The sequence below is a fragment of the Brienomyrus brachyistius genome, chromosome 1, assembly GCF_023856365.1.
Source record: "Brienomyrus brachyistius isolate T26 chromosome 1, BBRACH_0.4, whole genome shotgun sequence".
Taxonomy (NCBI): Eukaryota; Metazoa; Chordata; class Actinopteri; order Osteoglossiformes; family Mormyridae; genus Brienomyrus; species Brienomyrus brachyistius.
The window spans coordinates 26,403,389-26,414,844 of NC_064533.1; the positions used below are offsets into that span (position 1 = coordinate 26,403,389).

The 11,456-nt window shown below is 42.7% G+C and overlaps 1 protein-coding gene across 1 annotated transcript; it reads right to left on the bottom strand.

Annotated features, from left to right (window-relative positions):
• Positions 1–2,966: 2,966 nt before the first annotated feature.
• LOC125705797 (C-C chemokine receptor type 9-like) lies at positions 2,967–6,769 on the bottom strand. Its single transcript, XM_048972058.1, has 3 exons — positions 6,698–6,769; positions 5,740–5,816; positions 2,967–4,530 (listed from the first exon to the last, which is right to left on the bottom strand). The coding sequence occupies exons 2-3, from the start codon at positions 5,797–5,799 to the stop codon at positions 3,496–3,498; spliced, it is 1,095 nt and encodes a 364-aa protein (XP_048828015.1). The 5' UTR covers positions 5,800–5,816; positions 6,698–6,769; the 3' UTR covers positions 2,967–3,495.
• Between the last annotated feature and the right edge of the window lie 4,687 nt (positions 6,770–11,456).

Consider the following 11,456-nt stretch of genomic DNA (forward strand, 5'->3'; position numbering starts at 1 on the left):
CTTTTGGCTGCTGCAGCGATGTCTTGGTCGGACCAAATGCCAGAGTATTCATGTCTGGTCTGTGTGTAGCAGTCATGGGGAAAGATAAAGACGAGATTCTGTTAAGCAGGGCGTAGCTAGAAATTCGGGCCCCCTTGACAAAATGTCACCTTGCCACACCTGCCTCCCCCCCACCACCCTTAGCTTCGGTTGGCATTTCCAAAAGAAGATTTTCGGGCCCTGATTAAGTGCTGGGCCCCCTGAATCTGCCAGTTTTTCCATACCAATGCTCCACTTGTTAAGTTCCAAGTACAGAAAGAAGACCTTAGAATGTGTAGTTTTGGAACATTACTGTAATGTTTGAGCCAGACAAGGCAGGTAAGAGAAGAAATAATGTTTTTTTAAACGAAAAGCATGGTAATGCATGCAGGCTTACTGCATGGCATTGTGACATTTCTGTGGAGCACACATTGTATGGAAATATTTCGCACACAGCTGATATGACCAAAGTTCCTGTTTCCTGTTTTGTTTTTGGAGATGGGGGGTGGGGGGGGGGGTCGGTTTGGGGGAGGGGTGTACGTGTACAAGTTACAAAGAAGGTATACACGTGTGGTGAAACCTTCGTGCAACAACTTGAAACGGCTTCGTTAACCTCAAAAACATCGTGCTTTTTTCCGTGTCTAGCCCTGTGACATGCTGTACCACAGTCTGTTGAAATTTATGCAAAACTTCACCTTTTAGTTAATGGTTTTCAATTTGGTCTCGACCGTGTCCTTCTGGAACTTTTATTAAGTTTATTTAATACAAAATAAGAAAAAAGATTAATAAACAGACGTTTTTGGTACGTTTGGCTGTGTGCTGCACGAATTATGTTTAGTTTTCTGTATCTGTTAATGCATATATAACCTTCGGCTTTTCATATTAGTAAGACTTGCGTGTGGGAGTATGTGTGCAGCTTTACTACAATTTGGGTAATTCTAGAACATGATTTGGCAGCAGTGATTTCATGTGCAGAAGGGGAAGTGAAACTGATTTGCAGCATATAACCTGCTATCAGCTGGGGGCCTCTGGTTTCAGGGAGAGATGAACAGATGTCATTTACAGCTGTGGCTTCTGAGACAAAAGCACATTAAAAACATTAGATTAAAAATATGTCTGCAGCAATAGGGGGAAATAATTTTAAGTGTAGGCAGAATGGCACCTCACAGGTTTCCTTCTGTTCGAATATCTAAAAGATGCAGTAATATGGAGACTATTCCACAGGCTAGTAGGAAGTTCACCCGACGTCATAACAAGAGGAGGGCATGGAAGTCTTGGAAGAATCCAGTGCATGCATGAACATTTCTATCCCACAGGACCGGCGCAGTTTTGAGATATTGGAGGTACAGGGAGACAGTGCTACCATCAGTGTTGGGCATTTCAGGTCCAGAAGCTACAGATCCAGACCAAGATTTTGTTTCTACCTACCAGTTGAGTACTCCATGACTGTGACTCTTTAAGCTGGTTGGTAGAAACAAAATCTTAGTCTGGATTTGTAGCTTCGAGACCTGAAATGCCCAACACTGACTACTCTCTGAACCACGCACTCTGATAGACTAGCTACCCTAGCTTGTATGCACAAGCATTTCTAACATTAATAAAGTTTATCTAATCTAATCTAAGGTGGAACAAACTGAGCAGCTGAAAATTTTCCCTCCACCACGTGAGAAGTTTCACTCCAGATGTTTCTCATGCATGGCGACCGAACCACATTCCGTCTCAGCTTTTAAGAAATGCCTCAAGACCCATCAGATCCAAGAACACCTCTACAAGCCTAACGCCACTCCTGAATACTCTTAGTGTTGCACATTCTGGTCAGTGAATAATTGTTTTTTTAGGTTCTTGCATCGTTTTGTAAGATGTTGTGTAGCTCCTGCTCCTATCCTGCTTACACTTGTATCTGGACATTCTCTGGAAGCTCAGGCTAGCTGCGCTCACACTACATCTAGCCAACTCCACAACAGTACATATGTTTGTACCGTTCATTGGCCTCACTTCTACATTGCTTTGGACAAAATCATCTGATAAATAAAAGTGAATGTAAATAAGTGAAATGTAATTTGTGTCTTGGACTTATTGGTTAATGGACTGGAGTCAAGCAGATGAGCATCAGTGGAGTGAAAGTGACCGTGACATGGGTTTCCCATCCCACTGATCTGGGATTTGCATGTTCCAGGATGGCAATCCTCAGCAAAAGGTTACAATCCATTGGGTGTAGCAGACGCCCTGAGTATTGAGGGGAGGGGGAACAGGGTCCCCCTCAGGCCTCTTCGAGTCCAGGGCCTAGTAAAACATACCTGTTACAATTACTTACCCCCCATGACGTTGGTGTGCAGACAACCTGTAGCCAGACCCCTGTGGGTGGCATTGGTCCAAATTGTTGACTGGGGAGTGGGGGGGAAGGGTGTTGTGGCACTGCTTAGATGGGGCCCGGTCCCCCTCACGCTACCGACTCTGGATGATCACTTGAGAACGCGTGGCAGTCCCGGGAGGCCCTGCTTCTTTGAAAGAGCCAGTGACGTGCCGTGTGGTTTCACATTCATACCTGTTTGCGACCACAGTTTGTACGTTACGGCTAGAATGATGCTATTCAATGTTCCCGTAAGCAAAAGCCACAGCAACTGCAAAAAGATTCTAGTGAAAACATGTTATGTTGCTGTGGAGACTCCATGCTTGCGATCGGTTTTTACCTTGATTTTCAGACACTGGAGGAAGGTTTGCACCATAGAAGTGAAGTGGAGGACGGTGTATTTGTATACGTTTCTCACATTTGCACTTATGATATTTTTTTTATTTGCATGAATTGCTATCCTTAACAAAATGGAGCCCAGCCTGTGTGTCATGTGATTAGCACTAGACTGACACACCATTTTTGTGTAAGGGGTCACTGGAATTACAAGACTAGCTTCGTTCATTTTTTTCATGAATGTTTCATGAACAACCAAGGGTTTTTGGAAATAGTTCGTGTTTATTGTTTTATTGGTTTATTTACAAGTACAGATATTTTTTCAACAATTTGAAAACAATGAGTGCTCCACAACTCTATGTATATGGTAGCATGAGACCATGAGAAACTCATATAAACAAAGTATTTACAACCATTTAATATAACTCTCGAAGGATGTGCTTTCTCAGACATAAACTGGCAGAGAGCTGGCTAGGACATCATCTCTTGAAAGGATAAACCTTTATATTTACCACCACACTAAAGTTCCACTTCATTGTCACCCATCCATGAATTGTGGATGCTAATAACATCAGGAATGTGGAATCATATTTACCCTCATGCTGCATAGATCTATGTAAATCTATATAATAATCCATGTTTGCTATATCCAGAATGACAGATGATCTGCCTGTTCCTCTTGGAGAAAAAAAGTCCTCCAAATACTAGCCATTTACAGGGTTCTGCATAGTAAATCATGGTATTGTGTCCCAGGGTACAGGCATTTCAGGATATGGAAACTACGGGGAGGTTTACAGGGAGAGTGCTGGGGTGGTCTCAGTGTCCGACATGACAGAGGGGCGTTTTGGCACACTCTGCACTTTGATCAGCTTGCCCTGGCCAAGGCCAATGGTACATGTACGCATCAGACCAAGGAGATCTTTGCGGAAGCGCACACCAATGAAGGCGTAGAGGAAGGGGTTGAGACAACTATGGGTATAGGCCAGACTTTTAAGCACCTGGCTAGTAATATCAAATTGACGGAGCATCTTGCAGTCAGTCATGGTCATATTGGCCGCCTGGCTGGCCTCAACCACCAATGCGCCATTGTACGGTAACTGGGATAGGACAAATACTGCCACCACTGCAAAGATCACTCGCAGGGCCTTGTGCTTCTCAAAGTTCTTTGCCTGCAGTAGGGTGCGGATGATCACCGAATAGCAAAAGCACATGACCAGGAAGGGCAGGCAGAAACCCATGCAGATCTGCAGGGACAGAACTAAGATCTTGGTGATGTTCTTTTCATTGGCCCAGTACACCATGGAGCAGGTGGGTTTTTCCTTCTCTGTTTTAACTTGGGCGAAAAGGAATTCAGGGATAGCTAAAAGGCCAGATAGTATCCAGACACCAAGGCAAATAAGCTTGCTGTAGAAAAGCCTCTTCATCTTGAAATTCTGGGCCTTGGTTGCTCGTACGATGGCTATGTATCGGTCAATGCTGATACAGGTAAGAAGCAGCATGCTGCTGAAGAAGTTGATCTTGTAGATGGCTGACACGATCTTGCATAAAGCCAGGCCAAAGGTCCACCCAGTGCTAGCATCAGTAGCCCAGAATGGCAACGTCCCCAGGAAGAGGAGATCGGCAATGGCCAAGTTGAGCAGATAGACGTCTGTCATGGTCTTCAGGCGATTGCGGACATGAACGTAGATCCACACCACCATCAAATTCCCAACGGCTCCCAGGACAAAAATCAGCCAGTAAAGCGGGGGCTCATAGTAGCCCCTGAACATCCGAACGGAATCTCTTTCACATAGCCCAGTATCTTCCATGTCAAGGTCATCGTTAGTCTGCAATAGAATATAGAATAGTGATATTTTATTCATCCCCATGGGAAAATTGTGTTCGCTTATCTGATCTTATCTGACACTCAATGAGACACATAGATGCATACACAGGTGAACGAAAGTTACAGGTTTAGCACACAAGGTCTGCCAGTGTGCAGAACTCCTACAGATTGGTGTTTAAAGCCCTTGATCAAGGGCCCAATGGTGGTATTACTCTACCAGCTAAGGGAACCGAACAGGTGACCTTCCACTGCTGGGAGTCCTATCCCACATGGCAACAGAATTTATAACAAGCCTCCTAAATGCAGTTTTTAATGAAGGTCTCTGTATATCTTTATCAAAACAGAGTGTTTTTGAAGAACATTCCGTGATATCACTCATTCATCAGCTGTCCAGAGGTAAGAAAAATGCAGTAATAAGATAATATGCCTGCCTAAAAATGTTATTAGTCAACAACTCTTTGGGATGCATCAGGCACAGTGAAGTTCATAACAGGAAAACAACTTCTTTAATATCAAACCTTGATGTTGAGTGACATCCTAATCTAGTCCTGACTATCGCAGGTGCTCCATCATCAAGTCAGACCGCAGCTCCTAACCACTTCCGCTCTTGCCCGATATGCGACAGTGTGAGACTGCGGCACCGAAGCTACCCATGTTCTCTCATTATGTGTGTCAATAAGGTAGCACACGAGCTTAAGCTCCATAGATGTGGAACACAGATTAGCTGCAGGTTTCTGTGCTGGGCAATGCAAACTACGGCCCATGGACATCAGTTTTTAGAAACAGCTTTATAGTTACACCAGTCACTTTGAGAGAATGCATGCATATTAGGTGGAGGTATGGAAAGCACTAATAATGCATGTGGTTTCAGAGCACAAACGAAACACTCTTTAGCGTGTAACTAAAGCAGTATGACTGGCCATATGTAATACCAACCAGCCTTTAGGGGGCAGTGCTGCATTGGCATTTCTGCATGTACCTGGAGAGCTTAACTCCACCCAGGAGAAGGTCTCTCCTCTCCTAAATGCATACATGACCAGACAGACAATATATGAATATTTCTGCATGTTTCCTGCTCAGGACTAGATTATTCTCCTCACTTTTAAAAAAATATTTCCTGTTTTATTTTTGTGTGATATTCACCCACATGGCTTCAGCTAAAATTATCCCACAAACCAAGTAATTAGAATTGCTCACAAAAAATACCTACAAAGTCAGTTGATGACAGATCATAAAATGCTGTAACTTCATCAATTCCACTCGCCATCATCTCCTTGGGATGAAACACTGAAGGAAAATAATAAAAGAGATACATATTACATCACTATTGCAAGACTTGCTTAATAACATAATAGATACTCCATGCTAAGGGCATCAATTCTGTCTGGTTTAGTGTGATGAATTACCTTATATGTGCAAACAGGGGAGCTACAGTACTTAAGCCCCCCCCCCCCCCCCCCCCCCGAACCCCCTACCCCAGATAAAAACACCAGGCACTACAGAACATTTCATGGCTATTGGTGCATTTGTGTGACTAAAATATGCATCAAAAAGCAATATGCATGCCCATGCATTAGCACTTGTCTGTGCAAATGCTTGACGTGAAGAATTAAAACACAGTTACTGTCTGACTTTACCAGACCTTATTACAAGATGATAATTGCAACAAAAACTGTACTTCTATATAAAACTCACAATGCTACATACCGTAGGTTTGCACTGTTAGATTTTACTTACGAAAAGTAACGTATCGATACTAAATAAAGGTAAGAATGATCATTATGACATTAGGTTTGTGATAATTCCATTCAGATGAAAATTCCCATTAAGATCATTCCTATTAAGCTTCCACCTTAAATTGAGCAGTGACCAAGCAGAATAAAAATTGAAATTGGACCAAAAGTTCTAGACAAAATAAGTCATGCAAACATGACTGAAGATTATTTACATTCCTTCTGTATGCTTAAGACAATGCATGATGCATGATTTGATAGCAGAGCTCAGGTGACAAATATAAATAGCTAAAAAATAAGTAACTAAAAGAAAATATAAGTAATAATGCAACTAAGCACACAGTCACACACAGGTGCAGTTCATCATATGGCAGCGACAAACGCACAACACAGAAGTGTGACAGTAAAGAACAAAATGATCGGTCGTTGCCTCACCAAGAAAGCGAAGCCTGTCCTTTCCTCTCGGCTGAGCACAATATGTGGTGACTTTCACATGCCGGCTCACTTTTATAGTCATCTCTAACCACTCAGCTACGGAAACCGCTGCTTGCGATGGAGTCTCTTGTACGCAACTCTTTAAAAGTCTATCTTTTGGCAAAGCTACAAATTTCTAGACATTTGCACTCCACAAGCAAGCACTATCTAAAAATCAATGCAGTAGTACGCATTGGTATCAGATAATACTAGAATTGCATTTATATCATAAAAAAATGAAGTCCCAACCAGCAGATTGATTCAGCTTAGCATGTGTTGCTCAATTTGACTGCACTCAAGTGAGATACATTTGAAGCCCGTTGGAGTGATAACTAAAAGTAAAATCTTCAAGCAGGAGCACCTTTAAATACACAACATTGAGGGACAGTCGTCCGGCAGTACCATTTCCATTATATTCAACTATTGTTTTTAAAGAAATCAGGGCCAAGAAGTCCCTGGAGCAATTAGGGGCCAAAGGCCTTGCTCAGGGGCCACATGGAGAAATTACTCAGCCAACCCAAGGATTTGAAACAGTGACCTTCTGATTACAGGCACAGAGGTTTATACCACCAAGCCACAAAGCACCCCCCCCGAAGAGGAGTTTCATGGTGGTCTCAACAATGCAACATCTACCTGTTCCATTTTCTGGATTGTGGGGGTGCAGACCTAGCAATTATAAGAACTGGGAAAGAAATGTGATGGGGAACTTCTGCCACCCTGCATTTATGGGGGTGTCACAGCTTTCACATTTTAATTGTTTAGCAGATGCTTTTATCCAAAGTGACAAAACTGAGATAGCAGGGTCAGCCGGTCCCTGGAGGGTCTTGCTTGAGGGCCCAACAGTGATGTCAGTCAGCTAACTCTAGGATTTGAACTGGTGACCTTTCGATCACAGGAACAGCATTCTAACCCACTAAGCCACACACCACTCCCTTGCAGACTAATATCCGTTAACACTCTCTGTGCCAAGACGGAACAAAGTTGCTGAAATGAACACACAACAGGCTTCTCTTTGGATCTGGAGATTCTCTTGTACCCCTGCGGGGGGATCATTCTAGTATCAGCTTCTCTGACTATGTTTCTGCGCAAAAACATCATGCTCTGACGCACGAATCTTTGTCGGATGTTTTAGGTGATTTCCCAGTCATTCTTCCTGACTTCAGTTAGTCCATTTTCACTCGCCCCCCCCCCCCCCCCCCCCATTTCCTAGTTATTAATGTTTACTGATATTTGTGTCCACTGGAGCCCAAAGCAGCACGTCATTGGCTGCTTATAGAGGATTTTCACACTCACGCTCCATCTTCTCATTGTAGTACATTGTGGGTATTTCAAGTTTGCTAAAATGGCTAGATGGAGATGCACTGAGCATGTGAAAAAAATCTCAATATAATTAGGAACTCATGAGAATTTATCATAGCACATATGCAGGGCTAACACCTTCATGAATTTAAATAAACCCTTACTCACAGTTCCCTTTAACACATTCATTCATTCATTCATGCTCATAAGTCGAGACCTCAGTATTTTTTTTCTGTAACTCGAATAACAATGATCCATTACAGGGCACACATAGGAAAGGCTAACACTTTTAACCTTGGTATTTAAAAAATCCAAAGTGAAAAACAATTGTGAAATCAGAGTCAGGTAGACCCTGAAGCAAATGAGGGTTAGGGGTCTTGGTCCAGGGCCCAACACTAAATCCAAGGATCTGACCCTGGGATTTGAACCAACATCCTTCCAATGACAGGTACAGTAGTCCAACTTGCTGAACCATACATCGCCCCCTTGGATAAGTGAGCATTCACCAGTGTATTTTATGATGTGCTTGTTGAGATATTTCATGGAATAAAAATAAAAATTTAAATTAGTCGTTAGTTGGCTGAGTTACCAAGAAAATGCCAAAAAAACTAAGTACAAGTCCAAGAAAATTCTTCATGCGAAGAACTTCTTAAATTGCTCTTCCAGGTAGAGGAAAGTGTCTATAGGCATTTCGGGATGTAACAGGTGGAGATAACTGTCATGATGCATACGATGGCAAGGATAAGCGTGAGATGCCTATGACAATAATATGAATGTAGCTAATCACCTAATGATGTAGACAATTCTTGGATTGTTCCTCAGCAGCATGTAACATACCTGCAGGTCAAAAGAGGATTGATTTTCAGTTAAGGGTGAAGATCACAGAAGCGCCTCATGATTAGAGTATCAGCATTAAAGTGGCTAAGACACTGATCTAAGTGACATTGAACATGGTATGAGAGATCTGTCGAGAACGGACAGACTTGTTAAAGCCACAAAGCCAAAGTGCTAAAACAACAGCTCAGTTCAGCAGTGGTTTTCAAAAAGCCTCCAAATGCACAACTCGTCACACCTTGAAGGAATTCCAGCTCCAACCTGCTGCTAGTCAGGTATTCCAACATAAAGTGGCCATGGAGTGTATTTATCGTCACTGTTATTTACTGGTTGCTTGGTGCATGGGGGCTTCCTAGGTGTCGTCGTGACGACACACTTCTACTGTTTAATCTGCCAGTGCGTCTGAATCTCAGAAGCAAAACATTAAAACTCTTGGGTCATTTTGGGTAGTTTTGGTTGTTCCTGAAGCCTCCTAAATGACGCATTCTAAAGCAGCCATGTGTGACTATCAGTTAAGTTCCTCTTTCAAGGCCCATAGCCCTAATGTCCATTTCTGACCCAGTATGTCACTTTGGATAAGTAGATAATTAAGTAAATTAATAAATGTTAACAGATTTAAGTTATAAATTTCCATCTGCAAAATCAAGCCTCGTGCTCATTTTCCTCCTCCCACTTCTCTCTCAGCATCTCTGTGAAGCACGGGTTTGGTAAAACTTAATGAATGTGACATGGTTGCTATGACAACGGTTTCAAATGGGGGTCAAGGCGAACGTAAGTAAGAGAGGAAGCAAAGGCCTCTGGCAGGTGAAGGGATCAATCACTGAAACCGCAACATAACACAGGAAGAGGCCCACCTTTCAGAGGCCGGGCTGGAGGACCTGAGAACAGCTACATGTCGAGCGGTTTAAAGCCTGGAAGATGGAAAACATGTTAATTGTGGCTGTAAGCCGGCTATGGTAGTTGAAAAGGCCAAGACTTTCTCTCAGCTCTGTTATACTGAACTCTGATATATTGATGGAAATGCATCCAATGTGCCAACTCAGCTGAGACGATGTCATGCGAGTGTGTGTGCCTCTAGAAGGTAATCTCCCTCTGGAATCTAAGGCACTTTTACCAGGGAATTCCAACCAAGCTAACAAAAACACAATAATTACTGTCATAGAAGTGTTTATGCTACAGATATGTGATCATGCTCTGTATTAGATGGAGATCAAGGGATTCAGACAGGATTTAGCATGATGTAGTATTATTTTTCATTTTCTTTTTTTTTTATTTTTACAATGCGCAAATATGCAACTGGCAGATTAAGCAGGCCCAGCACTTCATTGGGGCAAAATCCACCAAGCGAGACCCCTCCTTCCTCCCTCAGTCAGCAAAAACCTATGGGCAGCCCAGAATATCTAGCTGTGCCCCTGATTTCGAGAAGACCATTATTAGCCTGATACCACTCCATGTTGCCTCAATGTTCTTAACTGTGGCTCTTTCTGCTCGTTGAATATTTTGTTCCTGCTTCACTTGGAAGATGTTGTGTAGCTCTCAATCCAGTACAGCTTGCACTAGTGGCTGGGCATTCATCGGAAGCTCAATCTGGCTGCAATTATGCCTAGTTGACCCCTTGACAGCAATATGTTTAAAGTGTGCTATCTGTATGACTATACATGCTAAATAAAATAAATGTTAAGGTAGTGAATCTGAGAAAGACTGACTGCATGATAAACTCAGTAAACTACTGTCAGATATCAATACCATGGGCAAGCTAATTACTCATTTTTACCTATTATTACCTATTAAATAAGGTGCAACACAATTGCCATTGCTCAACATATTGATATCAAAATAAAGATATTGAATTGACATTTGATATGGATCCTCTGGTATGGGTATTCCATACCAGCTTCATAGCTTCAGCGCAGGCACTTCTCAGAGCACTTTCTCTGAAATCACGTTGTTAAACCAGAGGTGAAGATCTGCCACAGAGCGGTTTTCAGTGATGGGGGAATGCATTACTGAGAACATCGGTTGAGAGGAAGAAGACATAGAGCAGACGTGTTTCCTGAGATAGTATGTGAACGTAGACTGAGATTTTTAGCTCTTTCGGTTCAGGCGCAAACCGCCTTGCCAAATTCTTTCGGTTTCAGCCTTTGCTCACTGGTGTCCACACCACATGGTACACAGCTGCCCTGCTCTCTCTGGAAGCAGGAATCCTGAAGAAGATATGGGCATCCTGACATGAGGGCCTCTTTTTGTTTTGAACTATAAAGTGAAACAGTCGCCGCAGCTCAATGACTCATGAGTATAGGGTGACACAGCAGACTTTCAAAATCAATCACATGCTCATTCTGTGCCAACCAGGGCCAGTTCTAGCTGCTGGGAGAACAGGCAGTTACCTAGTGACCCCAAATCGCAAAGAAAGTGAAATGATCAATTCAATTCGATTTCAATTCAATTTTATTTATATAGCGCTTTTAACAACAGTCGTTGTCACAAAGCACTTTACATTTAACCGGCCAGAACCCCAAGCAAGCCTGAGGCAACAGTGGGAAGGAAAAACTCTCTCTAACAGGAAGAAACCTTGAGTATTTTTCCA

Coding starts and splice junctions, on each gene's coding strand:
- LOC125705797 (XM_048972058.1), bottom strand. CDS start 5,799: ATGATGGCGAGTGGAATTGATGAAGTTACAGCATTTTATGATCTGTCA. Junction 4,531..5,739: donor ATCTGTCATCAACTGACTTT/GTAGGTATTTTT, acceptor ATTCTATTGCAG/ACTAACGATGACCTTGACAT.